Source organism: Nicotiana tomentosiformis, chromosome 3 (genome assembly GCF_000390325.3).
Source record: "Nicotiana tomentosiformis chromosome 3, ASM39032v3, whole genome shotgun sequence".
NCBI classification, from domain to species: Eukaryota; Viridiplantae; Streptophyta; class Magnoliopsida; order Solanales; family Solanaceae; genus Nicotiana; species Nicotiana tomentosiformis.
The window spans coordinates 107,622,903-107,647,185 of NC_090814.1; the positions used below are offsets into that span (position 1 = coordinate 107,622,903).

At 35.0% G+C, this 24,283-nt stretch overlaps 2 protein-coding genes across 11 annotated transcripts; one reads left to right on the forward strand and one right to left on the reverse strand.

Moving 5' to 3' along the window:
* The first annotated feature begins 4,698 nt into the window (after nucleotides 1–4,698).
* LOC104109400 (adenine/guanine permease AZG2) lies at nucleotides 4,699–6,764 on the forward strand. The gene has a single exon (XM_009618685.4). The coding sequence runs from the start codon at nucleotides 4,900–4,902 to the stop codon at nucleotides 6,523–6,525; it is 1,626 nt and encodes a 541-aa protein (XP_009616980.1). The 5' UTR covers nucleotides 4,699–4,899; the 3' UTR covers nucleotides 6,526–6,764.
* Nucleotides 6,765–7,645: 881 nt separating this feature from the next.
* On the reverse strand, nucleotides 7,646–20,934 carry LOC104109401 (B3 domain-containing protein Os01g0905400-like). 10 transcript variants are annotated; one of them, XM_070197418.1, is made up of 8 exons: nucleotides 20,795–20,934; nucleotides 19,825–19,984; nucleotides 14,368–15,178; nucleotides 14,064–14,111; nucleotides 9,773–9,850; nucleotides 9,513–9,590; nucleotides 9,232–9,362; nucleotides 7,646–8,139 (listed from the first exon to the last, which is right to left on the reverse strand). In XM_070197418.1, the coding sequence occupies exons 2-8, from the start codon at nucleotides 19,939–19,941 to the stop codon at nucleotides 7,897–7,899; spliced, it is 1,506 nt and encodes a 501-aa protein (XP_070053519.1). In that variant the 5' UTR covers nucleotides 19,942–19,984; nucleotides 20,795–20,934; the 3' UTR covers nucleotides 7,646–7,896. The 10 variants fall into 10 exon arrangements, with proteins under 10 accessions (XP_070053519.1, XP_070053516.1, XP_070053515.1 ...); XM_070197415.1 differs by having other exon boundaries at nucleotides 14,263–15,178; XM_070197414.1 differs by having other exon boundaries at nucleotides 9,232–9,356; nucleotides 14,064–14,159; nucleotides 14,263–15,178.
* Nucleotides 20,935–24,283: the final 3,349 nt, after the last annotated feature.

Below are 24,283 nucleotides of genomic sequence, written 5' to 3' on the forward strand. Positions count from 1 at the left end.
CAACAGCTTTAGTTTTCCAAAACCTAAGCCGGAAGTAAATCTGAAGAGCAGTTTCGTAAACATCATCATATCACTCGTTTATATATAGATATTTACGTAATAATTCATGTTTGACCTTTAAATATTAAAAAATACATGATATGATGGGATAAAATCTGATTAAAATACAATGTTAATTAATAATAATAATAGCTTTTATTTTGTTTTGCCTGAGAAAAATAGTAAAATGACACTAGCTTACTCTCCAGTACAATCTTTAACGTACATTAATCATTATAGTCTTGCCGACTTGGTGAATTTGGACTTTTGAGGACATCAAAATGTGGAATTGTACCTAACCTTGGGAAAAAACAATTAGAATGTACACAAACTGCAGGACATGAACTTTAAATTCTATACTTTTTACTAAAATAATGTGTGTTTTATTCTCACAGTATGTGCGATATCTGTACTAAAGTCTTGATTAATCTAAATATGCGCCCCATAAGTCCTGTTATAGGGAAAACATTCTCTAACATATTTTTTTTCGCTTCGAAAGCTTGAATCCGAAATCTTTTATTAAGGGTAGATGAATCCTATTTATTCCACCACAATCGGGGGCGAATCCGGCCTTTTCACACATGGTTCATTTAAACTCATAACTTTCGACATGAAGTATAAATTTTATATGTAAAAATCACTAAAACTACAACAGATAGTAGATATAAATGCATCACTTTTAAAACTATTATGAGTTCAATACTAAAAATATAAAAATTTAACCTATAAAATTTAACTCTAAATCTAGACTTGTTTATATGGGGTACACATTTTCTTGTGAAATCAAATCCAATATAAAAAATAGATGGCCGTTGATAAGTTTCATATGGTGAAAGTCCAAACCTATTTCCTTTTGGGATAAGCTCTTTTTTGACCTTTATTATAGGTCTAAGAACGTCAAACAAAGTCCAAATTAGTTCTCATAACGTGTCTGCCACTGTCTAAATTGCCTTTACATGTTACTAGTGGGTTTTAAAAAGTGCCAATAGTCATTATATCCTTGTCTAAGCTCCTCCAAGTATGAAAACAACCGTTTGAATTTCTGTCTAGAGGCTTGGGATGGAATTTTAGATTTAATTTCACTCATTGTTTTTCATCGAATTACATACACATTTACAAATATAATAAATTAACATAATTATACTTATAGTAAAATCACATTCATTCAATTATTTTGAATTTACTGACTTTAAATTTGATTTACCCATACAATGACCACATGAAAAGAAACACAAAATACGAAATTTTTTAAGATGCGGAGGAAGAAAGTTTTATAGCGCAATATCGATCTAGTTTGAGTTAACCCCCCCCCCCCCCCCCCCCAAAAAAAAAGCAACCAAAAATAAAAGAAAAAGATGCATTGAACTCGTAAAAATTTTGTGCATGTCTTGTCATAGCAACTTTTAGATGTCAAGACAAATTTGGACGAAGAATGAAAGTAAAGGTCGCACTTGATATTAACCTGCTTTTTGGCTGTAATTAATGGGTTCGTTCAAATCTAATAATTTTATTCTAAATTCTGTATTAACATTATGAATTTCACAAGATACGTATAAATCTTATTGAAAATATAGTTATTAGCATTTAAAGTTGTTATAAAATTCAAAAATCATAAAATTCAGATCCCGTATTTGCTTTTGAATTAATTTTTTTTATTTTTTCTTTTAATATCTGGTTTTCCAAACATTGACATTAAGAAAATAATTATTCACCCTTATTTATTCTACCTTTATAATCAAGAAGTGAAAGTTCAAGCTAATGTGTTGGATACCATGAGCACTGAGTATTGCCTTTACAAATTAATTAGTGTAGTAAAGTTCTAGCTAAATATATAGTCAACAGTGCGCAAACTTTAGCTCTACTCTATTTTGGTCTTTTCTTTTGAGTACTTAATTTCTAGCTAGTGCTGTTTAAAGGCAACTTTTTTTTCTTTATATTTTTTACTACTAACTCCCTTCAAATGATTAAATGACTGCCTAACTTCACTTATAAGAAAGTCTTTAATCAATAACAACAACAACAACGACGACCCAGTAAAATCTCACTAATGGGGTCTGGGGAGGGTAGTGTGTACGCAGACCTTACCCCTACCCCGAAGGAGTAGAGAGACTGTTTCCGAAAGACCCTCGCCTAAAAAAAAAATAAAAAGACAAAATGACAAAAAGACAAAAAGAAGACAATATTAGTATCACAACAACAATCATAGGATTAATAGGAATACCGTGAAATCCAGAAGAAAGATGCAAAGCAAAGGGAGACAATATTAGTAAATATTAGTATCACTACAACAATCATAAGAAAAATAGGAATACCATGAAATCTAAAAGAAAGATGTAAAGCAAAAGCGATAGCTAGTAAATAGGACATGCACTGAAAAGCGAAATAGTAAGCCACAACATTGCCACTAGCTATCTTAGACAAAAATCCTACATGGCTAGTCCCACAATGGTACGAAGTAAGGCACAACTCAACTACCTCCTAACCTACAACCCTAATGCTCGACCTCCACATCTTCCTATCAAGTAACATGTCCTCGAAAATCTAGAGCCTCGCCATATCCTGCCTGATCACCTCTCCCCAATACTTTTTAGGTTGCCCTCTACCTCTTTTCGTGCCTTCCACAATCAGCTGCTCACACCTCAGTACCGGAGTATCTGGGCTTCTCCTCTGAACATATCCGAACCATCTAAGCCTCGCTTCTCGCATATTTTCTATCCCATTTTTTTTTGAGTGACAGAAGGCCACTTTTCAGAATATCCGTGTAACCATTCTAAAAATTTTAAAAGTGGAAAAGAAATTAAAAGAAGTTTCTTTTCTTAATTGGTGTTAATCTCGGGGGGGTGTGTGTGTGTGTGTGTGTGGGGGGGGGGGGGGGGTTATACCTACTCTAAAGAGTCTTTGTTACTCCCTAAAATCTGGAATAATTTTAATTTGCAGGTAGAGAAAGGATATTATTATGAATTTTAGATTTGTTCAAAGATTGAATAGAGATTTTTCTTAATATTTTGAAGGGAATAAAATCTTTGAAACAAGATTACAGAGTGGAGTTTGATGTAATGTAGTGAATTGAAAATCTCGTTGGGACATACTATGAAGTAGCACATAATTTGTGGGTTTGGCCTATAAAACAAAAAGGCATTTTGTTTGGTGGAGAAAATGAACCTGTGAATTCATGAGTTGGTCATTATATATATTTGACTATTTTATCTGTCCTTTTTGCCGTCAATCAGTCCATTAGTTCATGATGTGATACCAAACTAACTTGCCTAACCTTTTCAATATTCTTCGTTTCATTATACTACTAGCCTATCATATTCATTTTTCAAAACATTTTTTGTTCAATTAATAATATTAATCGTTTTGATAAACTGTATTTATTTCATATATATATATATATATATATATATAAAGAATCTTATTATAAATTTTTTATTATCAAATATGAGGAGTGTTAATTAGGTGAGACATCTAAAGGAGAGATAAAGGATAGTTTAATAAATGTTTATATAATTAAGGCTACTAAATATCTTTGTTAACGAGTGTACAAATAAATAATTAATATGACTGAGGTAGTATGCTTTTGGAAAATGAGGACAGATATTAGAATAAAACTTGCATTTTTTTTATGGTGGGGTGGGGGAAAAAGGGGGGGGGGGGGGGGGCGGAGGAGATGTGCTTGGATTAAGTAAAGGAATGCTTAAAAACATATGTAGGAAAATCATTATACCTTTCTCGTTAATCGTTATGCAAATTGTGATAATTCACCTACTAGTCAAAGATCTTTCTTGGCTTTGAATTCAGTGCGTATACTCAGATTAGATTTATAATTACTAGTAGCATTTTATCCATAAAATCATGTAAACTATAAAGACAACAGTCAACAAGACTACAAGTTGATCCCGTGCAAATTAAGCTCTAATAAAGACTACAATTTGACATTTCTTTGTTCTTAATTTAACAAACACCAGAACTCAACAAAATTAGCGCATGCCTTCATTTCCAAGGGAGATAATTGATAGCGTAAAAAAACTTTTATATAGGTAAATAATTGCACATGTAACTGTCTATAACAAATTACATTAGCGAGTTGGAAAAATGAGGTAATTGACATGTTAAAACAGTCAAACTTGTTTTTAAAATATTTTTCTTCGGCCCATGATCTATCAGAAACAACCCCTCTATCTCACATAAGGTAGGAGTAACGTTTGCTTACATCCCAACCTCTCCGGACCACACTTGTAGAATCACACTAGGTATGTTATTCACATGTTAAAATACATTGGCCATATAAATTTTTCATACATGTTAAAATACATTGGCGATTTAAATTTTTCTTACACTTGTCGCTGCATATAAGAACTATGGAGGGGCGGTGTACCATAATAATCAGAGGCGAACCCAGGATTTGAATATTGTGGGTGCACTTTTTGATTCAACCAAAATTTAGTTTGTATATAGGGTGTCATATACTAATATATTATTATTTTCTAAAGACATATACATGTATACATAAAATTTTGCTGAACTTTACGGGTGTCGGTGACCCCGGTCCGCCCACGATAATAATCATACTAACCCACTAAAAACAACCTTAAAAGACATGAATTTTATTACTTTTTGTTCTATAATATAATGACCACATAACAATTAACAAAATCTGTACCCGTCAGCCCGCATGACTCAAATTATCTCATATATTAAAATACCCATACTGTTTCATTCCTTAAATTACTACAATCTCACACTAAATTACAATTCTCTTCCTCTCATCTCCTCCCTTATAAACATTCAACTGGTGAACAATTTCAAAGAGTAGAATTGGCAAAGAAACAAAAAACAAAACCAAAGTGAGAAAAAGATATGGGGAGAGAGCTCTGTTCAACTGGTTCTTTCACTAGACTTAGAAAATCTTTGAACAAAATGGTGATGAAAGTAAACGAAGCAATTTCAAAGAGTAGAATTGGCAAATACTTCAAGTTGGAAGCTAGAAAAAGTTCTTTTACTAAAGAGTTTCGTGCTGGTACGGCCACGTTTCTTACAATGGCTTACATCATCACCGTCAACGCCAGCGTTTTAACGGATTCCGGCGGCACTTGCTCCGTTTCCGACTGCACTTTTCCGGCGAACCAAACACGTGCAACCCCAGACTGCATGTTGAAACCAAATGAAGGTTATGAAAAGTGTATTTCCAAAATGAGAAGTGATCTTATTGTTGCTACTGCTTTAGCTTCTATGATTGGGTCATTTGCTATGGGTTTATTAGCTAATCTTCCTTTGGGCTTGGCCCCAGGTATGGGCCCAAATGCTTATTTAGCTTATAATTTAGTGGGATTTCATGGGTCAGGAAAAATGTCATATCAAACTGTTATGGCAATTTTCTTAGTTGAAGGTTGTGCTTTTCTTGCTATAGCTGTATTTGGGCTTCGTGGGAGAATAGCCCGGTTTATTCCTCAGCCCGTTAGGCTAGCTTGTGCGGCTGGTATTGGGCTTTTTATTGCATTTGTGGGCCTACAAGCCCATCAAGGAGTGGGCCTCGTCGGCCCAGATCCATCTACTCTATTGACCCTCACTGCTTGCTCTAGTACAAATCCGGTGACCGGAGAATGCACCGGCGGGAAAATGCAAAGCCCAACTTTCTGGTTAAGTTCAGTTGGGTTTATAATAATGTGTTATGGACTAATGAAGGAAATTAAAGGTAGTATGATATATGGTATTTTATTTGTGACATTAGTTTCTTGGTTTAGGAATACTGCTGTTACAATTTTTCCTAACACACCAACAGGTAACTCAAGTTATGAGTACTTTAAAAAAGTTGTAGATTTTCATAAAATTGAGTCCACAGCTGGAGCCATTAATTTTAGCCATTTTAATAATGGTGAAGTATGGGTGGCGTTATTAACATTGTTATACATAGATGTACTAGCTACAACAGGTACATTATATACAATGGCTGAAATTGGTGGATTTGTTAATGAAGAAGGAGAATTTGAAGGTGAATATATAGCATATATGGTAGATGCAGGATCAACAATAGTTGCATCAACTCTAGGAGTTTCACCTATAGCCACATTTGTAGAATCATCAGCTGGGATTAAAGAAGGTGGAAGGACGGGACTAACGGCTATTATCGTTGGATTTTATTTCCTTTTGTCTTTGTTTTTTACACCTTTGATTGCTAGTGTACCACCTTGGGCTATAGGTCCATCTTTGGTAATGGTTGGTGTGTTGATGATGAAAGTTGTTAAGGATATTGATTGGAATAATATTAAGGATGCAGTGCCTGCATTTGTGACTATGGTTTTAATGCCTTTGACATACTCAATTTCCAATGGTATTATTGGTGGAATTGGAGTGTACATTGCGTTAAGTTTGTATGATAGTATGGTTTGTTGGGTCAAGTGGTTGATGAGAATGAGGAAGATGGTGGTGAAGGAGCAAAATCAAGTGTCAGCTGCCACTGCAGATCAGAATATTGAAATTGTTTGATATTTTGATAGTTCGTCAATGTAATTTAGTAGTTCATTTGGATTGGAAGTAGATTTTGTTTTATTTCATGTAGTGATAGCAGATGCACAGGCCACCGTGAAAGATCACCTTTTCAATTTAAAAAAATTTTCCAGTTGGAAAATAGGCAAGATGTGATAGATTGATCTTTCAAGGGCGCCTGTGCATCTTAGGCTTTGTGGTATTCAGCTATTCTGTGTCAAGTATCAAGATTTTGATAATTTTCTGTGTTCATCTCTCTCCCTCCTGCAGTGTAACTTTCTGATCATTGGACACAGTTTGTTGCTTTTTTCTTATTGTTGGCGAAGAGTCTAAATACTGTTTTTCTGTTGTTTAGTTATAGGATAGGTCACTCTGCCTATGTGTTTCATAGAAAAGAAACTACATAAAATCGGGAAAAAAAAAATAAGAAATAGACAAATTTACAAATGTTAATTGAAAAATAGCCACGGTTTCAAGAGTAATCGAAATTTAGCAATTTTTTTTAGATAAAGATAAAATATGAACAAAATTACCCTTAAAAATTTAGAAAATTCCAACATAATATGCTGGAGTTCAAATTTTCTACGCATGAAATTTCAACATAATGCGCTGGAATTTCATAATATGCTAATGCTGGAAGTTTATACGCAGGAGTTACATAATCCAACATTTTATACTGGAATTTCCTGTACGCTGACGCTCCATAATCTAGTGTATTATGCTGTAACTTTCCATGTTTCGGCAAAACAGTGACTATTTTCAATGACTTGGCAGAAACTAGATATTTTAAAAAAAATGGCTAGCCTATGCTATTTTAACCATAAAACCTAAAGAGGGAGCACGCTTCCTTGAAATAACATAGATTATGAATTTTCTCTTCGAAGAATTACAATGCTCAGTGAACGGTTAGGAGTTCCTGAGTCCGAGTTGGCCAATCTCATTATAGAGATGCTGCTCAACATATGTCTTGTAATTAGACAGAGATCTCGCAAATGAAAACTTTCTTAGCTTTGGCGAGGAAACAATCAGTGAGGATCCCTTGACATATTTCCTCCTACGCGTCTCAATGGCCGCGATATGGATGGCCTCAGATATGAAAATTTTCAAACATACATGCTAATAGACTCGAAAGAGTAGAGTTTCAAAATAATCAAAACGTCCAAATGATAATTTGTGATGAGTACTAACATCATAGTTGCAAATACAGTGCAACTTCAAAATGATGAGTAGTAATCAAGTTATGACCCAGCCAGGCAACAACTGAATGCTGTTCAAAAACCATAAATAAGAATCTGGGCATAGCTCCTGTTTCATTCCTCTTGTAACTGCTCTAGATAATTGGCTCCAAGTAGTTCTTTTGGCATCTTACTTTTACAATTTACGTACAGCAAATATACATTCAAGCTGATTTTCAAGTTCAAAAAGACAATCATCTCCACGATTCAGGCCATAAGCTGCAGCAAAAAATTTCCATCCATTTGTCAAAACATCAACACCTGATCTGCGATGATAGAGGATTGGCCAGATTTTTTTATCCGGTCCTCGTAGAAAAATAATCCACCTTTCCAGCTTTGCCTTTTTCATTAAATATTTTCGCCAGGATTCTGGTAATTCCTGCACAGGCATAAACGGGGCCTAAATTCAAGGAGATAAAACGGATATACATATTGGGAAACAAAGAGAACTTCAGCCAAGTACAAGAACTAATTTGCAGCGTAGAGCGCACTAGATTCTCCAAAGACTAGGCAATATGCCTGAAATTACACTAGAAAAGAACGAACACAGTGGTCAGGTTACTACAAAACTGGAACTCACAAACAGCAATGCAATGTAACTGCTGCTTCACATGGTTTTCAGGTGATGAAAGGGCTGGAACTATCAAAGATCAATGTAATGTAGGTGTTGTTTCATATAAACTTTGATGCTCCTATATGACATCTTCCTCTTTTTTAACACTATAAATCAAAGAAGCACAATCTATTTTTTCCAAAGAGAAATCTAACAAAATGTTTGCACTGACTGCACATTTGTAAGAGTTGAAATCAGCCATTTGCTGACAAAAAAGGATTATAAAGAGAACTGTCCATTATTTACCAATTGATTCAGTTATTTCAAGAAAATCATACCTCAACATGATTCAAGGACATTTATAATCACAAAATATACTCATTAACTTTAGATTTAAAGAAATTCTGCCATCATTGGCATCTCCTGCTTCATAGACGCTAAGCTTGAAACATAGCTATACTTGATCAAAGTAATAATAATAAGTTACTATATGTCCAGTGTGATTTTAAGATGCTTACTTTAAACATTGAAAAAGAGAAAAGTTTAATCTAAATCCAGCATATGGGCTTGCAGTCATCATTTTATTATTTATGTATTTTTCTTTTTCAATATTTGAGTTACAAAGTAATCATCACTTCTCTTCGATCTTCATGAATTTGTAAAAACATTTTATGGTGTTTAAGCCAAAGTTGTCCTGACAAAGACATATATTCCCTCTATAACATCTTATCAAATGCAAAACTTTGATGAAAAGAATGTCAAAATGCATGCATCTTCAGCGGTAAATTCAAGAGACTGTACAAATTTAAGCAGTATATATGCCAATATTGAGAAATATTCACAGAGAATGCATCAGACAATAGGATTACTGCAATTCAGCAAGATGGAGAAACAAATGATACTTAAACAAGCTGTTACCAGAAAATCTCGACCATCGACCTCCAGCAAACATGAATAGCTGACTGCCGTAAGAGATGGCATGTCTCCTGAATCAGCAGGCTCACTTTTGATGACTTTTTCATTACCATTTGCTGGCTCCTTTCCTGAATCTTGTACATCACAACAGAAAGCAGGAAGAAGATGCTCAAAGGCAGTCAAAGCACAGCACAAACATGCAAATGGCAATTTGCAGTTATGAAAAAGGAAATCAAAGTTCAAATAAGTTGTAAAAATATATAAGAATGAAATAAAAATCATACCACTTATTGCTCTAGCAGGATAATATGCTTTTGCTGCTGTCTCCTCAAATTCTTTCTTGACTAGTCTTGTTTCCCTAGCTTCATGTGGCAAAAACATTTACCATGTAAAAATCCAATAAAGTCGATATAAGGATGTATACTAGCCGATCAAGCACCAGCCAGGGTTGACTAGAGGTAATCAGGCACGGTGAAGCTAGGGAAAAGGAAATCAAAGTTCAAATAAGTTGTAAAACTATATAAGAATGAAATAAAAAGCATACCACTTATTGCTCTAGCAGGATAATATGCTTTTGCTGCTGTCTCCTCAAATTCTTTCTTGACTAGTCTTGTTTCCCTTGCTTCATGTGGCAAAAACATTTACCATGTAAAAATCCAATAAAGTCACAATATAAGGATATATACTAGCCGATCAAACACCAGCCAGGGTTGACTAGAGGTAATCAGGCACGGTGCTGAGCTTCATACAGCTCAAAATTTCTGGCTCAACTTCAGCTCCATCAGGAAACGAAAAAAGCTCAAGGTTGAGAAGTTTGACCACGCCTAAATTAAAACCAGCAATTTTGTGCCAAAACTTCTAATTCCTATTCCCAATTTAACCAATCCAGCTAGGAAAGGCGAGAATGATTGTTTAGGGGGAGCGAGTCATATCTATCTCCCTAATGAATGACCGAAATTTTGATTGAATCCCTTTTTATACACAGGGCCAATTGCTTCATCATTGTACTGGTCTTAAAGTTAACCCTATCGCATTGGAGCCACTATTGAGTTGATTCGAAGCTCATGCAAAGCCTCGGTGATTACATTCAGGGGTGCTACTGAGAATAAAGCTTCTCAAGAAGTGGATAACAACAAGAGAAAACGAAAATTTTAGGAACCTTAGTACCAACTCAATTGTTCCTTAGCCTAAAGACTCCCACTTTTGACCTATATCATTTTCTCCTACAATCCAGGCTAAGAAAGAGTGGCACAAAAGATGCACTTCGGATATGTGATTGAATTCTATAAAGGGTAAGGGTTTTGTTCTACTTTGGAAGCAGCAAGATGGTCAGGATGGGCTTAAGGAAGGTGGATGTGAGCTGGCAAGGGAGAGTAGCGTAGCCTCAGGCAGTGGCATAGCCACCTTATGCCAAGGGTGGTCAAGCGCACACCCTTCACCGAAAAATTATACTGCGTATATAAGTTAAAGACTACTTTATATGGTTATATATAATATTAGACATAGTTGAGTAAGGTAGTCCAGTAGTTCAGGGCGTCCAAAGTGACGTGTTGTTCACGGGTTCAAAGTTTTGCGCATTTTGTTTGCCAAAACTGAACGGAGATCACCATTTCTGGTCTATTTGATTCTATTTCAATCTAAAAAAAATTCTAATAAAATAACTCATAAAACTTAAAATTTGTGTAGAAATAAACAAGTAATCTTAAAAGTAATTTTTTAACTAAAAGTTATTTCTTAAATAAATTTTATAATTTAAAAGTCAAGCTCTACATAAATTTCTTCAACAAAAGCTCTCTACAAACTACAAATTCCCTCGACTCTCTTTACTTTGATTTTATGCTTACTTTTATTAGTAAAATTTCTAGTGTTGTCTTTTTGTTATTTTTATTTCGGAAAAGGGCGAAAAATGCCCTTAAACTATTAGAAATAGATCAATAATGCCCCCCGTTTACCTTTTGGCACAAAAAAGTCCTTACCGTTTGGAACAAAAATGCCCTTGCCACCTAATTGCTAGTGACTGCCATTGCCGCCGCTGAAAGCTTTGAAGGTCCACTAAATAAATTGCTACAGATTTTTTGTTTCTTATTCAAATATCATATTCATTATCTAAACCTAAAGCAAAATCAGCAAAAAATCCACCATGCCTCCACCTCTGTTCATCTTAATCCCTCAGTCCAAAATTTACCACATTCACCTTCACCAATCACCATAAAAAGGAAAACAACCGGCTACCTCCCATTTCTCTCGAGGGACCAAGACTACTCCCAAATATTTCGCTTCTCCATCATTTATTAGACCAACTCTCACCATCTCCATCATCTATAATTATTTTAAGGGAGCAGAGATACCACTGCTACCCGACAGCATTTTTCTTTCACACCCCTATCGGAAGTTCTCACCAGAAAAGGATTAAAGTGGAGCGACTTTTGTTGAGGTTTTCAGTTTGGTATCTTTCATGTGCAATCATTTTTTTTTTTGTTGATTAAGGCTCAGAGTTGTAGATGACCGATGTGCAGGTGAATCGATGGCAGAGGGCTGGCGTTGCAGTGGAGTTCCATCGGTGGCTTCTTTTGGATGGTTGTTGGAAGATAGGTCACTGCTATGTCTAAAAGATGGTGGTGTTAGAGTTGTTCAAGGAGGAAATAGGTGATTGGAAGGTTCTGGTTTTTGAGGCTGTCTGACGTGGTGCTCCATTAGGTGGGAAGGGCATTTTTGCTCCAATTGATTAACGGTAAGGGCTTTTTTGTGCCAAAAAGTAAACGGAGGGCATTATTGATCTATTTCTAATAGTTCAAGGGCATTTTTGGCCCTTTTCCGTTTTTATTTTGGTGTATAAAACTATAATTCTATTAATTGTTTTTTATTGTTTAGCTAAATGTTGCGTAGTTTGATTATAAAATTTTGGTATACTATTCGTCGACAAAAAAATTACTATTGACTTGTTTAAAGTTTGAACACCCTTGTTGGAATTTCTGGCTATGCCACTGGCCTCGGGAGGAGGGGGGGGGGGGCTTGTAAGGGGCGTATATGATAGGAAAGGCTCTTATCTTGTGGGATGGGAGGAGTAAGGACCATTTAAAGACCATGGAGGACATCATTAGCACAATCAATAAAAAGGAATCAAAATAAGTTAGGTCATATATTGAAACTCTTAAGTGTGAGTCCAAAAATTCCGAATAGAATAATTAATTATACCCTTTCCAAAAGACACCAGAAATCCAGTATGGCAACAACTATGCCTCAGCTCCAACAAGTTGGTGTCGGCTATATAAATCCTCACTAACCATGTTACCAATTTAGATTCATCTCAAGCCAAACAAGAAATCAACACCAAAACAAATTTCAATCACAATTTCAAGTTGGAGAAGAGAGAAAACTTTAAGATGGTAGTTAACAACATTCAAAAGAACTCTACCATTTTGAATTACACGAAATAAGAAGTTTTTTAATTCTTGAGATGCAAATCTTAGGAAATAATCATTAAGAATATTTACACAATATTCTTAATGATTCTTTTGACTTTCAACAAGACCACCAAACTCAAAGTGGGTTTGCTTACCGCTTAGTTTGAAAACAAGATATATAAAAAATCATCCGGAATAGCGAACAAATCATCAGAAAGAAAAGGGTGGTGTAAGTCTTTGCCTTGAAAATCATCAGTGATTGGACACCCTAAACCAAAGGTGCTTCTTACACCAAAAAGAGGTACTGGGATGAAATCATCGACTTAGATTTAATTGACAATTGAAGAGTAACCAAAAAATATTTTGGACTAATAACAAGAAAAATGCTATAAGAATAGCCAGTATAGAGGCGGAGCCAGATGGAATGGACCAAAAAGAAACTTGGCGTTATCAGAGCAATTACCAAGAAGAAACATAGTGCCTCTTGAAAGATTAACAAAAAAGCCTGATGCTACTAAAACAGTCATTGGAAAGAGGAGTTTTGCAGCAGGAACAGTCACCAAAAGAAGGTAAGAATAGTACAACTGAAAGAAAAGAAAATTCTGGCTGAATCGATAATGTGAAGCGCTGATAGGTGAAAACTACTTAAGTCTCTACCAAGATCGTGGAGGCTCTGTTACCAAGTAAAGAGAAAAAATTTCGATGAGATTGGATGTCAACATATAAGAGAAGCAAGTTTTCTGGGGAATTCCAAATTGCTGTGACAATACCATTAAGGATATTTCACCCAATATTCTTAAATATTCTCCCCATGTTCAAGAAAAACGAATTTACAAGTTCAAATATAATTAGAATTACAAAATACCTAGCAGTTGCTTCGAACGAAGGAATTAATTATGAAATAGATACTGCTTAGCGTGAACGTAGTGTGGAAGCCAAATCTTTGATGATGTCAAATATGGAGGGTAGAAACAACATTTTCACGGAAAAGGTTTACGAGGAAAAACATGAGAAAGTTAGATGGATAGGACAACGAGATGAATACCAGTGAAGGGTTTATAGTGATGAGTACTGGGAGAAGAGAGGATTAGTTTTTGAAGCTGACGAGTAAAGAACAAAATTTAGGGTCTTCCAACACATACACTAAGGACAGTAATGTAATTTGGTATACAATTAATCACCACAAAGAACAAAAGGCTCCGCTGTGCTCACGAGCCTATAAGTTGATCTTTATGGAATCTAAGCTCGACTTGAGACTGCATTTCAGACCAGCTCAAGACTGAGGACAAGCTCAACATAGTGTGAGCAAAACCGAGCTATAGCTGAGCCTTTGCTGCCTCAACTCAGATAGACATATCCCTAACATGTATATTGATGCAACACAACAAAAACAAAAAGATTCCTAACAATTTGAGGCGATCAGAAGCCTACCGAACTGAGATGCTTCATTGGATTTCTCTCTAGTAATTTGATTAATGCCTGTGCAGCGACCATCTTTGTTGTCAGATTGCAACATCATATGACAGTCTAATATATTCATCAGGTGGGTGAGGAAAACAAATCGGAGTCAATTAAATTATATGAAGGATAATAAGACATTGATAAAATGAAATGGGCAAAGGCAACTAACTAGTGTCAGTACTCATCCAATGATTTTGGTATTTGGTGACATTTGATACGTCATCATTTTTGTTGACATTTGCAGCAGGTTTCAAGAATGAAGAAGAGATAATACCACTTGGACAATCATTTTGATCTTTTTGACTCAAAAGTGGAATATCTTCCGCTGGTACCATATCAGATCCCGTGATTTCAGCCTCAAACTTTGGCAACAATTCTTCTGAATTTAAGTAGTCAGCAACAACTACTAAATTTGGTTCTGTTTGTGATCTTAAATTGGTTTCAACATGATTAGAATTTCCATCGTCAGCTTTTAAAAGACTGCTAGTTCCTTCTGCAAGAGGTTTGCTTGCTGGCATTTCAAAACTTGACAGATGTAAGCACAACCTGTCGTCTCCTTGATGATATTGAGCATCTCTATCAACCATACAAAACGATTCGTCCACGTATACAGCTGGATATACTAATTGTCCCTTCCCAGTGTCAGCATCAATGTTCGTTGCAAACTTTGTAATATGTGCCTTGCATGTGACCTTTTCGGACTCTGATACAGCAGATATTTTACTCCTTTTGTTGACTGGATTTATATCAGTTGTCTGAAGCAGCTTAACCTGGGAAGTTTTTTCTGGATAAGTCCTTGTTTTTCTTTTCCCTTTGCAGAAGTCACTGTAGAACTTGATCTTTTGACAACCACTTTTATCATATATTTGAACAATGAAGTACTGACCCTCAACATAGTAGAAAACCAAGAAATCGCCCAGATTCAGACCATGTTCAGATGAAAATTTAGGCCATCCCTGTCGGATAGCAAGTGAACCTTTATGGTCACATACTGTTACCCTCCATCTCTGTCCACTCGAGTCCTCCAGATAAGTTTCCTGATCAGTCAGGTGTGAAACTGATCGAGCAAACATGGGGGGAAAGTACTGAAAAGAATTTGCAAAAGTTAAAACTAAGAAATAACACAAAATCGACACATAACTCAAATGCTAGGATAAAGAAACAGGTTTATGACCATATCCTTAGAAGTCTTTTGAGTACTGTATGGTACATTTGCTTATAAAACAAATGCCAAGGCGTCTTGATAGCAATGCACACCTTTTATTTGATCAACATAAAGTAGAAGACATTAAAGAAGAAGTTATAGTAACCGATGCATTTTTGCCAGATATTTTCTAAAGAAAATAAAACCATGCAAATTGGTTTGTTAACCGCATTATTACCAGAGACCAAATTGCAGTAAACTACAAATAAAGCTTCACAAATATGCAAATACCTAGATACCACAGTTAAATATATTCCTGTAAGAAGCTTCAAGGCTTAATCAATGATTTATGATCTACCCACTAAAAACTTGAGAGGTACTTAAGGAAGATTTGAATCATCATTCCAGAAATGATGTTAACTTTAAACAATTTACACATTTTTCAAGTAACTAAAAGAATATACAGATCACATGATGCGTGAATGGATAGGTTTGACAAAGCTCCGCAAAGTGCATACTGTGGGAGAGGAAGAAAGTCCACGAGAACACCTATTGCAGGTCCCAATTACTAAAGTTGCTCATAAGCAGTTGTCTCTCTAAAATTTATGGAGCATTTCATTTTTGTGTTAAGGTCTTTGAAAACGGGAAAGTTGCCTTCTTAATCCTTCCAGCAGAGTGACTTTAAAGCAATATAACATATAATCTTTTTTTTTCGTTTAGGGAAGTTAAGGAGGCACTGAATACTCATTTTAGAAGCAATAGCTTGTGAAAATTGAAGAATTCTTTCCAGGATTTTCTTGTTTTTTAAGAGCAGGTAATCCTTTGAAAATATGATGTTTCAGAACTCAAAGGTGTTTGGCATGAGTTCTAAAACTTAAACAGGCCTTTTGGGCTCTACTGCAAAAATTGACAAATGCAGATCATGATCATTATCAAGTGCATAGATACGTACTGAAAGATAACTAATATTAGGAAATTCAAGTGGTTAAAGAAAATTCTTAGACATTCTATATGATGATGGTGGAAAGGAAGATCAGATAGATACTATGCACTCAGTTTATTTGAATGAATCGGTAGATATAGCACCGAACTCTACCATAACTAAAGAAGAAATCAAGCCTATTATATATCTAATTCAATAGCAGATTAGTTGGATTAGCTCACTTCTCTATAGGTTACATATGCATTCTGCAAGGTCTTCCAAAATGGCAAAAATGCAAAACATCTGAATTATATTAAAAATAGCAGCAAATATTTACTAGACATAATTGAAATCTACTTCTCCTTATTCCGCATCACTAGGTTAGGAACAACCATGAAGGGATGAGTTTATGGAAAAGAATTCTGGCCAAGTAGTGCTATTTATGTAGTGTCCTTTAATAAATTTGTAGTTATATCTAAGGATTTTGGAATCATGAGAATGCTAAATGGGATAGACGTCTTCTTTTCTGAAATGGAGGATAGACGTCTTCTAAACAACAACAACAACAAACCCAGTGTATTCCCATAAATGGGGTCCGGGGAGGGGGGAGGGGGGGTTAAGTGTGTACGCAGACCTTATAGAGGTAGAGAGACTGTTTCCAATAGACCCTCAGCTCAAGGAACAGTGGAGATAAAGCAACAAGTAGCAAACAATAGTAACAACAATGTATTATGGTAACAACGCGAATGACACAACATATAATAGTAACGAACCATGAAGAGCATAGAAGTCTTCTGCTATCTTAGAAAGAAACAAAATCTATACAAAACTATGGAGGACCTAGGACCATAAACGCAAAGATAAAGTTGTTTCGATATTTTCAAGAAGTAGGTCAAAAACATGTTTCTCAAATCCAAAAAGTTAGTAGCCACCACTTTCAGTACTAATTTTAATCAGTTTTCTCACGAAGTTCCATAGCAGAAGTATCATAAAATTTCCTTTTCAAGAGATATTTCATCTTTTCATTAATTTGCATTCATTGCACAACTTAGGGTGTGGTCTATAAGAAAAATAAGGTATATCTCAGTGAAGATTATGGGAAGAGGATCAAACTAAGCTACCAGAGTAAACTGTATCATAAAATGATCATTAATAGTAGGTAACAACCTCCTCATGGTAAGTCATTTACCTGGAGCACATATAGCGATCATGAGGGCACATAATAGCTGTTGTGGTGTTATTCCAGAAGCTGTAACTTATATTCGATATAGTCCTGCATTTATTTATTCATATGTTCATTTTGATAAGCAATATATTCCTGCAGACTTTTGCCATTTACAAATGACTCCAGGAACTCCCAATCTTGTTAACATATAGATAATCCTTCTCAGTACAAATATGATGTAGCTCTATTCCCTCAAAGTTGTTTATCCTTAGCTGAGGAGAAAATTGAAACTCTAATGCAAGTTATGGTTCATTTCTGCCTGCATATCCTTCCGATCATTTTGGGTGTAAGAACTTGTTTCTCTTTTCTTCTGAGTTCCATTGATTCGATCATTCTGAATACAGTGTGCAAGAGTTCTGCCAGTTATGCTGGATCTTGGGTATGTCAATGTTGAGGACTTACAGGTCACATAATTATTACTTCAGCTATTCCTCCTTTAGTTGGTAATAGTTGGTACAGATCCTACACCTCCTGCATTGGCGTGTTCTCTCAAAATTAAGCTTGCGATGGTAGAGATCCTTTAGTTGGTATAAATTTTGCGTTCTCTCAAATTTTTTAATGTGGTAGACTTACACAGCTCATATATTATCAGTTCAACCGTCCCTCCTTTATTAGGTACAGATTCTACGCCTCGTGCATTGGCATCTTCTCATTATTTCTACAATTTTCATGGTTCCTAACTGAGTTCTTCTTCCATTTGATTGTCAAATATCAGATCACTTATTCACTATCGTCTTAAAGTTGTTATAGAGCGAATACCAATCTCATATTTCAGTGGAGCATTCACTTGAAATTTTATCAGTTAAGTTGTACTTCATTAATCTGTTAATTTCAGAATGGAAAGGTTCAAATCTTATCCCAAATGAAATTTAGTCAGAAGCTCTGAACATAAGCAAGACCTTGTTTTCATTAAAATAAGTTAACCACTTTTCCGGTGTTTATTGGTCCTAATAATCCTGTAGTTTGCTAACTATGTCAAAGTTTATCATTTCTGGAACTGTTTATCGCCTCGTTCAGTTTCGATCCAAAGGGATATTCTTTAGCTTTGACTTTCTGAGTTAAAAGGAATCTGCTAAAATCCCTCTTTAGAATCAAGTAAGAATCTGATTTTACGATCTCAAAGGGCATGTAAGGATGAGGTTCAATACCATAACTGTTTTCTGTGCAGCGTATTGCTTTAAATACGCTGATATGCTATTTTAATTTTTTAGGAGTGTTTGGAAGGCCTTCCATATGAGGAAAAGAAAAGATCTAGAGGCGTTTCACGTTAGTCAAAACACCCAGAAAGAAGCTCCAGTAAAAAATATATTTTCAGCCACGTTTGCAGAAGTAGAATTAATGTATAGATTCAGGATGATTATGAGGAGTTAAATTTAGTATATGACAAGAAGGATTGAAGATACAAGGGGATGAATAAACTGAAACACTACATGGACATGTCCAGAATATCAGAATCTTGAGAAGATTTAACTGAAAGGACCCCGTAAGTCTTCAATTAAGGAAATGACTTTCATTTTCGTTTACCTTTATTTTCTTCTCGTAAGATTGAAATTAAGAAAATGACCTCCATTGACCAAGAAGGAGGTTGATTAGTGATCATGGATAAATAACCAAGAAGGAGGTTGAAAATGACCTACATCGACCAAGAAGGAGGTTGATTAGCGACCACGAGTTGATAAACAACCAAGAAGGAGGTTAATTATCGACAATAGGGGTGATAATCCACCAAGAATTAATTGATAATCGACTGGCAAGAAAGTTGGATTAGTGATCATGGGTTGATGAAGGACCAAGAAGGAGGTTGATTATCGACAATAGGGTGATAATCGACCAAGAAGGTAGTTGATAAGAACGACTACTGGTTGATTTAATTGAAACTAATCCAAACATGGAAAGACAAAAGAACAAAACAAAAATCGACATTTTTTCTTCCTTTTTTTTTTGTTCTTTAATCTAAATAAAGGGTCATCCACCAATTAAAAATAACTTGAGTTCATTTACCTCATTTAAAACTTAGAAAAGGTCTTTTAATTAATAACTTGATGCCTGCTAGTTAGCTAGGTGTTGTAGCCTTGTTTCTTCCATTGAAAGATTGACGATTGACGGATTGAGTTCCTAAGACATCTTGGGATACAGCGGAAAATAGTATAGAGTACAATCATGAACCTAAAGGGTACGCTAAAGTTCATATTTGGGAAATGCTTTTTCAGTCCTTTAATCTTTCACAAATTTTAACTACATTGATGAGAAAAAACTAATAGTAAAAATAAAGATTAGTCTTCAAAATATTAAGCAAAAGGATGTCATAAAAAAATAGACATATAACTTCAAGAATGACTGGAAATTGCAAATATGGTTATCAAAACCAACAGTACATTTAGAACGAGTACTTTAAACTAAGTTAAGAAAGTAAGCAAACAAAGAAAAAATCACATTCTACCAGAATTTTGCGGAAACTTTTGTCGATCATCACTTTAAAGAAAGAAGAAACCCTCTTTCCATGAAACAAGAGGCTGTTTTGCTTGCACTCATCAGATGCTTCCTTCTCGCATCCCATCTCCTCCCAGTACAGAGTATGTCTCCCCAGAAACTTTTAACTCCTATATAGTATATGAAACTCACGAAAATATCAGCTAAAACTTTAAGTTTAGAAGAAAAAAATGGGAGAAAGGGTGGACCAAGGCATAGTAAGATGTCAAAAGTATGTTCATGCCAACTAAAGCCAGAAGAATGATGTAACAGTATCTAGGCAATTTATTAAAATTCAAATAGATGGTCCATTTCCCTTTTGCAAATTCTTTCGACTACTTTGTATTCTCAAGAACAGATCAACTAACTTTGTTGTCCAAATCTTGATATGTATAAAGCTGCAAAAGCTCAAAAGAAAAACAAAAAAGAATGAAAAGTCAAGTTTTTTTTTTTTTATGATGGTGGTGTACGGGCCAGCTTCTGCGCACCTCAGCTATTACACCTGGTATTTGCCATCTCTCACCAGGACAAATACTAAGTAACTATGTCTACCTTGTACAGATACGAAGAAATCACCTAGTAATTTTTAATACTATAATTAATGAAGTAACATTTTGTCTTCCAGAGATGGTAATGTAGGCATGACCCTTCAATTTCTAGGGTTGCGCTTCAGCGAAATCGGATACATGCACGTTATGAGGTCAAGTCCTATATGCTAACAATCAAAGCAGAAACAATAAATGTAGCCGATCGATGTGTTAATGCAGCCATGACCCTTCCATGTTTAAGTTAGCTCATCACTCAAATCAGCTATTATCATATTTCTACATAACCCAATCATGGCTACTATCTGGTTGAGAGCAGCTAAAAATCAAAGAAGAAAAATGAAGAAACTTCTAGACTGAGAAAAAGTAGAAAACGGAAACAACGAAGAAACGTACCGTCTGAAAACAGAGGAAACAGCAGGGTGAGAGTAAGCTGAATCGATTCTCTACCGTTTCTCACTTTTGTTCAAGTTGAAGAGCTTCCTTTTCGCACTGTCCAAAAAATAGCCTTCTGTTGCTTTTATCCATCTTACTGTAGAAACTTTGAGTGCGGAATTAACTATATAGCGGAGAATCTGTGCTAGGATTGTGTCACGCTCAATACACGTGCTCATTATTTTTTTTTAAATAGATTATTTTAAGATTAAAAATAAAGCTAAAATCACGTTTGTTGATGAACTTCTAAAGTTCTATGAAACACTAGAAATTAACTTTTTTTTTTTTTTAAATCCCTCCCAAATTAGTAGAATCTATAGTGTTTTCATACTTTCCACTCGAACTCGGGACCTAATAGTCGTAGGCAAAAGTACTTTTACCAACTTAGCAAGCCTCACTTATCACTAGAAATTAACTTAATTATTCATATGTAGAACAATTTGGACTACTTCAAGAAGTCGTTTGGTTGTTCCAGCATAAGTTAGAAAGAGGGATTGAAAAAAGTAATCTCAGCATTCACCATTACTAATATGGCATTTGGTTGGATGTATAATAATAATTTTTTTATTTATTATTTTACGGTTTTGGTTGATGATATTAAATAATAATCACAATCAAGTTATGCAATAATTTATGAATTATTTTATGGAATATAAAATGTGGTAGGTGTATTAGCAATTACGGTGGTTTTTAAAAGTACTAAAAACCCATATTAGACATTTCGGCTCGGTATTCTTGGTATTTGGTTTCTTAAAATATTTACCGATATCATACCTAATTAAATTCGGTATGATTCGACTTTTGTCCTTTCGATTTCGATTTATTCAGTCTGGTAACTTCAGTTTGTTCGACTCGAATATTAAGGAGTGCATAAAGCCATAAACTGTAATATTCTTAAGTAAGGTACTCACATATACAAAAATAAAAATATTATAACATAGTGGGGGGGAAAATGGAAATCAAAAATACTAAACCAAGATGGGAGAAAGGTTAAAACGTAAGTGGGTAATCAAAGAAAAGAGGGAAAGACAAGTATAGTGGGGGAAAAAAAGTGGTAAAGGTTAAAGAGAACTATAAAAATAACGGAAAGTAAAATTTAGAACTTTAATATTTATGTTATAATTAATAATATGTGTATTATTTAGTATATATTTCGATACTATATCGGTATTTCGGTATTTTATTTTTAAATATCGAATATCATACCTAATGCCATTATTTTTTTTAAATTTAAACCAAATACTATACCAAATACCAAAATTTTCGTTCCCGATATGATAATTCGTATTTACTAAATTACGCACCGTCCTATCTCCTGCATACAAAAATGGGTTCGTGAGATTGAAACAGAAAGATAAAGAGTTGTCGTCGGTCTTGAAAGTATTAAGAAAAATGAGTGATTTCATTCTTGATAATGCTAATATGGAGGAGTATGAAATTTTGAGGCTTATGGTTGAATTGTTTGAGATTTTATCATAGGTAGGCTATAGATATGTATGATTTCACGGGAAAATTGAGTGGATATGATGATAAAATGTGAGATAAAGAAAAGATGGAAAGGGTTTGAGTTTCTTTTGCTGGGAGGAAAAACTAGAATTCGCGTTCGACTTAAATATGACTTATAATTCGCATTTGGCAAATGCTTCGCATTAATAAACATTTTACACCCCCAAATTTACTTTAAAAATAAAACTCCTTCTCCAACTTATATTAATAAGCAATTTCCCCTTATATCTTAATTGACATTTTTAATGTCCATTTTACCCTCTAGAATATTAACTTTTATTCCTTTCTTCTTCTTTAGTAATATAATAATTTTTAAATTTATATTATGGACTTACATATGAAACAAAAGATATTATTTTAGAAAAATAAGTAAATAATAATTATTAAGAATATGAGTTAATGACGTTTGATAATGAAATAAATGAACATAATAAGAAATTTTAGAATAAGAAAATTGGTCATATCAGAAAAAAATAAAATAATGAACACTCAAAAATCTATTTACACAGTTGATAGAAAAATAAAGTGAAAAGTTAAAGATATACTTAAGTTTGGTAATACAAAAAAAATTATTAAAAGTTGATGCAGAGTATATAACAAATTCCTAGGATTATTTATTTGTAAAAATTATCAATTCATTTGGTATTCTTTCTTGCTTTTGAAGTAATTTCAATATTAACTGAGCGTGTTTCACGTATCAAAATATATTTAAAAAAATTTAAACTTATGCATTTACTTTTGATTACAACAATATCATACCCAATATTATCTCACACCGTGGAGTTTGGAAGGGTAGTGTGTACGCAGACCTTACCCCTACCTTGTGAAGGTAGAGAAGCTATTTTCAATAGGCCATCGGCTCAGGAAAGCATAATCACCACATTAGTGAAAAGATAGGCAAAAAAGGATAACACCAAAAAATCATGTAAAAGCAGCATAAATACAATACGATAATAAGATGATCAAAATGAAAGAAAAACAACGGGTAGTCATAGAAACCTGCTACCAACAGAATGCGAGAGTGCGTACTAATACTACCGGTATGAACAATATAGATCACCTACCCTACTACCCTAATCCTCGACCTCCACACCTTCCTATCAAGGGTCATATCTTCGGTCAGCTAAAGCTATGTCATGTCTTGCCTAATCACCTCTCCCCACTTCTTCTTCGGTCTACCTCTACCTCTCTGTAGGCCCTCCAATGTCAATATCTCACACCTTCTCACCCAGGCGTCTGTGCTCCTCCTCTTCACATGTCGAAACCACCTAAGTCTCGTTTCCCGCATCTTGTCCTCAATAGGGGTCACACCATTTGTCGCGAATAACCTCATTCTTAATCCTATCTATCATAGTGTGCCCGCACATCCATCTCAACATCCTTATCTATGATACTTTCATCTTCTGGAAATGGACGATCTTGACTGGCCAACACTCAGCCCCATACAACATAGTCGGTTTGACCACCATTTTGTAGAACTTACCTTTAAGTTTTGGTGGCACCTTCTTGTCATGCAAAACACTGGAAGTGAGTCTCCATTTCATCAATCCCGCCCCAATACAATGTGTGAAATCTTCATCAATCTCCCTATCCCCCTGTATAATAGATCCAAGGTACTTAAAACATTCTCTCCAAGGGATGACTTGCTAGTACAACCTCACCTCTCCTTTCCCTCCATAAGTCTCACCACTGAACTTACACTCTAAGTATTCTGTCTTGGTCCTGCTTAGCTTGAAACCTTTAGACTCCAAGGACTGCCTCCACACCTCTAACCTCGTGTTCACATAACCTCGCATCTCGTCAATCAATACAATATTATCTGCAAATAACATGCACCACGACACCTCCCCTTGGATGTGACGCGTCAGAACATCATTGCCAGGGCGAACAAAAAAGGGTCGAGTGCCGACCCCTGGTGCAACCCCATCATGACCGAAAAATGGT